The sequence below is a fragment of the Poecilia mexicana genome, unplaced genomic scaffold (assembly GCF_051168715.1).
Source record: "Poecilia mexicana isolate PSO_F unplaced genomic scaffold, ASM5116871v1 scaffold_8, whole genome shotgun sequence".
Classification (NCBI taxonomy): Eukaryota; Metazoa; Chordata; class Actinopteri; order Cyprinodontiformes; family Poeciliidae; genus Poecilia; species Poecilia mexicana.
The window spans coordinates 7534637-7540636 of record NW_028263377.1 but is presented as its reverse complement, the minus strand read 5'-3'; the positions used below and the strand labels follow the sequence as shown (position 1 = coordinate 7540636).

Here is a 6000-nt window from a genome sequence, read left to right as displayed (position 1 = left end):
GTCTCGGTGCAGAGGGATGATTTTGTCTGTCTGGGCCTGTGTGAGTGTGTTCTCACTTTGTTTTCCATCTTTTCTTTTATCTCTTTATTTGTCCTCAATCCCTCTGACAGAACACCGTTTGTAACATGAATCTGATCATCATCAGTGTAATGTTTAGCCACCATTAGACTATTTTTCTCTTCATCATTTGAGTCCTCTGTCTCCTCCGCTCAGAGTTTTGCTTTGTTCCCTGAGCAGAACATTCTGTCTTCCACCTTTTCCCCTCCTTCCCTTCAGTGGTAATACAGTAATCCTGACACTCCAGTGTCCTCTGTCTCTTCCTCTGTCTCACACTGACACATTGTGCTTTGTTTTGTTTTTTTTACCTAAGTTTTGATGTATATAGTTATTTTTAGGATACAATGAGGCTTTCATGTGATAAAATTTTTATTATTTTTTTTCAAATGATATCATCTGTTCACAGTAGCTGCTTCCTCCTCGGAGCCATGCCAGTTAGTTGTGTGTGTGTATGTGTGTGTGTCTCCAGGGAGGCTATCCTGCCGCTGCCGCCGCCGCCGCCGCAGCATATCGCTACGCCCAGCCTGCTGCCGTAACCGGAGCAACGGCCGCAGCTGCCGCCTACAGTGACAGGTGAGGCCGGCCCTGACGGCTGCACTGCATGACCGAGGACTGGCTTATCCTCAGATGAGGATAGAAAATTATTAATCTTCTAACCTTTGTTTTTTTATTATTATTATTTAGTTATGGGCGGGTATACACCACAGATCCGTACCACGCTTTAACTCCAGCTGCTGCTGCTTATGGAGTGGGAGCCATGGTAAGGGTCTCGTCTCTAAAGCAGAGATTTATTGCCACTTTCTAATACCCAGTTTTTGTAAAGTTTGGACTTGCCAATACAGATTTCTCTTTAAGAACTTTTTCTTGTTTCCCGTCCTGCTGTGAGCGATTCTTTGTCGCACGCTGTGAGCCAACAGTCCTGCAAACAACATACGATTTTCTTCCATTACCTTCTTAGGTTAGCAATTAGCATAGTTAGCAGGAATGTGCTGTAAACAGCAGCCTCATTGCACATCCTCTAGGATGTTGATCGCCACCTTAACTAATAGACAATAGGTGTGGAGGGCACACTTCTGCTAACGCGCTAATAGCGTAGCTAAATTTTGTTTAGTTTGGATTCGTTCGAAAGCGCTAATTTACTTGGCTGTTTTGTAAGCTTTCATTTGAATAGTTTGATATTTGTGTCCAGGTTTTGTTCATCTACTGTCAGGATTTCTTTAAATAGTTAGACGTTTATATTCATGCTCTTACTTTGAAATGGGTGAAGAATGTCTCGTTTTCTCTGCTCACGTCTTTTTTCCTCCTTACGATTTATTTTGAAAAGACTCACAGGAACAAAATGAAACATGGACAGAAGATTTTATCTAAGGCCGTCACAGAACATGTCAATTGGTTCTGTAGGGTTGTAGTTTTTCCAAGGGCCTAAGTTATCAGTTCAGCATGAATACTGTGTTGGCTTTAGTGTTAATGGAACCAATGTGTCTAATTAGTGCTTTAGCATTAGCGGTGCCCACCACAACTAAAACGCTGACAATGTTTCCAAATCCATCATGGTCCGAAACAGACAGGAGTGGAAAATTCAAAAGACAAAAGCTAATTTGCTATATTACGTTCAATCTTATTGGTATCAGCTGAAGTCTGGCCCGTCTCAATTTGTTCCTTCATCAGTACGATGAAACGTCTCCGTAGTGGCAGACAAGTCCTGTTAAGGCAAGAAACAACCAAAACTGGAAAAGGACAAAATGACAAGAAACTCTAACAGGAACATAATGTTGTTCAAAAATTAAACAACAAAGGACCATTTTGAAATTAGTTTTGGCCATTTAGATGGTTTTACTGCTGGAACTAAACTAAAACTCAAGGTTATATCAAATAGGCATAATTTATTTTATAGGTTTTATGCTAAACCTTTAAAATCGCCCGTTATCACAATGAAATCTAACAGAATAGTGTAACAAACCGAAACAGAACATTTTCAGGAACCTGTGAAGATTCGAATAAATGTAGAGATTACTATAAGACTCTAATTTTGTTGTTTTTGTGTGTCCTCTGTCTTCCAGGCTAGTTTATACCGGGCGGGATACAGCAGGTTTGCTCCTTACTAAAGCCACACAAAAAAAAATCCCATCCAAGGAATTCCACTTCTCTCCAAAACTCCCTCTGAAGCTCCGTGTTTTTGGCAGGAGCCTCCCCTCCATTTTATCTGCAGGCAGACTATAATGGTGACAGCTCACGTCTTTTTTTTTTTTTTTTTTTTCAGTTTTGTTTTTTCCTCTCTCTCTCTTTTTTTTTTTTTTTGTGGTTGTTGCCACATCACCAAAACCAAACTCTGCCTGTAATTTTTTCTGTCGCCGACATGAAACCAGTGGGGGGTAAAAAACAAACAAAAAAAAAAAAAAAAACCTGCCATGATGAGCGTCTCCCACGTATGAAGCCGGAGCCTGCTGCTGGTTTGAACTTCACAGCAGCATTTGGGATTATTTTAAGAGGGAAAACAAAACTATGGGACCCAGGCGGCGAGGGACCTCTGAAACACTACAAATCTTTTTTTTTTTCCTCCCCATACGAGCTGCCCTGTAAGACCCAACCCGACCCACTTAAACCCACAGCTACATTCAGCACCAAGTGTAACGTTTTTCTCTCCCGGTGTTGGACTGAACTGCGACTCTGAACTGCCACAGCATTAATGTACAAAGGTACTTTTTGTTTTTAAACACTACATTTACAGCTACACACAGCATAGATCTGCTGCAATCATCTTTTCTGGCTTACTAGTTAAAACAATAATGAGAAACAAAAAAAAAAGGATGAAACCAAGTACTTGATTCAAGATATAGGATTTTCTTTTGTTCTTCGTTTCATTTCAATGATGGAAACCACTGCTTCGAACTATATCCCACTGCCTTCTTTGTCATTAAATTCAGTATACTCGAGAAAACTCAAGAAGACGAGATAATCAGTCCTCCGATACGTTTGAAGGTGACAAGGAAAGATACATTTTTCTGCATTACCTCAGTTGTTTGGTTTACAACTCGAACAGAGATGATTATTTCCTTCAGCGGACGTGATTCCAGTTCGTTACGAAAGTTTGGCGCCTCACTCTTGATACTTTATTTTGCTTCTTCCAAAAAGTCAAAAAAGGAAAAAACAAAACAAAAACAGACTCTGTACACTTTTGTGTCCCAAAACCGTCAAGACATTCCAGCTGCAGCGAGCGAGCGAACGGATCGGACGGACGTGGATGCGACAGGACTCAAAGGAAAAGCGGGAGCAGCAACGAGGGAAACAATTCAGTTCTGTTCCTTCTTTTTTCTTTCTTTTTTTTGTTTTACACTGCAGTTCCAATCCAGCAGCATGTAGACATCACAGTAATATAATGAAGTAGGAAAAACAACATAAAAAAATAGGATTTCATCAACTAGTTTAGTTTAAAATTCATCATGTTGTGGTTTTACTTCCGGTGACTCTGAAGGCATCATGGAAACGACTGACTTACCACTTCCACACCCTCTATGAATCTCGCTATTATTTGCCTTTCCGTTTTTTGGGGTTCCAAAGATTTCTTTTTTTAAAGACAGCACATTAATTTTTTTTTTCCTTTGGTCCTGATGTATTTCTTCTGTGTTTTTTTTTCTTTCTGTTTTTTAAAGGCTTTTACTTTTGCAATATTTACCCAGCGGGTTGCAGCTGTAGGGGAGAAACGTCATCGAGGCAAAAACGACAAAAGTGTTAAAGATTGCAGTGAACATGGTTTGAATTTGCTTCTCACCCTTAATTTATTGAGGTTTATTTTTTTGTTTTTTTTCTGGGGGGGGGGCACACGAACGCAGCGTTAGATGTGTAGACGAAGGAAATCGGAGCAGGTAGAAACGGGTCCAGTGCCGTCCGCGTTTCGTGAACGATGAAACGGCACGTGGGCGGTGAAGGCGAGAAGCGGCGTCCGTCAATCATCAGCTGACAGAATGACAGCGTGGGGCCGGGGGAGGATCGTATACGTCTGAACATCCCGCATTCCTACGACACCTAAACGTACAAAGTACGCAATGTTTACACATTGAGTACACATCAAAATATCACGCGTAAAGTACGTGTTGGCATCACGTCAACAACACAATACGTGTTTACGTGACTTTTTGACGCGTATTCGACGCATGTCCATCATTTACTTTACACGTCGTTTCCACGTTGCATACGCGCCAAAGTAACGCAAAATGTTCACGTGTATATGACCCTGCTGGCGCTCCATAGGATTGGTACCAGCGCGACGCGTGATGTGCCGTGTTTTCTGTTTTTCTCGTATGATTGTGAAAACCGTGTGCAGTAGGTCCAATGAGTATTTCTTAACGAGCATTACCTCTTTTTTTTTTTGTCTTTCTGTTCCTTACAAGTATTATCAGAAGTGTTGCTATGCATGCTCTTGCGAGAGAGGAAAGTTGTCAGTCTTGTTTTTTTGTTTTTGTTTTTTTTATTATTATTATTTGTGCATGAATTCAAATCCTAGTGCTGGAGGAGGACGGGAGTGTTTATGGCGCAGGGAGTGGGGAGAGCTTTTGCGATGTGATGTGATGTGATGCGCTGCGACGAGACTGACGAGGAATGTTAGGGAGGGTCCGGGGTGAAGTGTTTAAGGCTCAACGGGAGGCGACAGGAGCGCTCCGCGTTAATCTGGTGAGGAGGATCTCTCGTCTGTGCCTCTGTCGCCATGGTGAACTTCCAGTCGTTTTGGATGAATAGTTCAATTCGGTTCCTACTCATCTGAGGTCGGATTCTGGCACACGGAGGGAGGGATCCCCGCAGCCGTTGTTTCGAGGGCATGAGGTGTTTGCTTGTTCTCATATCTGCTAATTGGGGCAAATTGTATTTGGAAAGCGTAAAAAAAATTAATAAAAGAAGAAACGGATTGATGCGAAGGAAGCAAAAGTTCTCCTATCCAGCCAGCCAGCCGCCAGCCCAGTGGGAGTCTGTGTACAGCAATTAATAAACGGGTTTGAATTGCATGTGAAGGTTTCTTTTCTATGTCACATGCTCTTAAAAGCTCATTTATCCAAGTGATTTTTTTTAAATAAGTGAAAGTAAATAAGTGTATTTTCTCATGATGTTTTATTTTGCCAGCCTTGTGTCTGCCTTCTGTTTATTCTCTTCATTATTATTGAATGTATATAATAAATAAACTGTTTGGTTTTTATTCTGGTCTTCGGATGCTCTCATGTCTTCTCTCACGTGTAGTTTTGGTTGTCGCCTTGCAGAAATATTCACACATCTTGAGGTTTTTGTTGCATTTCGTCACATCACAACCGCAAACTTCAATCTATATTCTGATGTTATTAGAGGTGCACCGATTGATCGGCACAGATTTCCTTCATTTTGGTAGATCATCCGATACTTGCATGTGAAACCGATCTTATCTACCTCAGGAAAGGTCTGAAAATTAACCACTGACCCCTTTTGCTTTGCCAAGACTTGAGACATTTGACTGACGGTCCACCAGGTTATGCCTGCATATTTAGCAACTTTTCAGAGGCGAAAAAACTATCTCTACGTCGGACTTTTTCAAAATCATGATCGGCCAGAACACAGCAACCGGTGCACCCGTAGATTTTATGTGATAGACCGGGACATAATAGACTGTAATGGAATATTTCAGATCATTTAGGTTGTACGTATGTCGTTAAAAAGTCTTAAATTCGTTAAATTCGTATTGCTTTTCTATCATGGTGAAGTACAAATTTATTTTTAAAGACAAAAAAAAAACAGGTTTTGTTTAAACATTATGAGGAACTGTAACACTTAATTAGAAAACTTTTAATTGCGCCAATAACTTTCCAGAAAGGTGAGTAGCAACTGGCTACAATTATTTGAGTGACTTTTTGGGGAGGGGGAGGGGGGTCGTGGAGATACTTTTTAGGAAGTAATAGTTTTACAGCACTGCATTTTTTACTTTTA

The 6000-nt window shown here is 40.9% G+C and overlaps 1 protein-coding gene across 1 annotated transcript in view; it reads left to right on the top strand.

Annotated features, from left to right (window-relative positions):
• LOC106931389 (RNA binding protein fox-1 homolog 2-like) overlaps window positions 1-5242 on the top strand; it is a 65491-nt gene extending 60249 nt beyond the window's left edge. Inside the window, exons 11-13 of the mRNA XM_088008148.1 lie at window positions 527-630; window positions 742-817; window positions 2118-5242. Coding sequence (XP_087864274.1) covers window positions 527-630; window positions 742-817; window positions 2118-2162 — 225 coding nt within the window. The 3' untranslated portion in view covers window positions 2163-5242. The remainder of the gene's footprint in view (window positions 1-526; window positions 631-741; window positions 818-2117) is intronic.
• The last annotated feature ends 758 nt before the right edge of the window (window positions 5243-6000 follow it).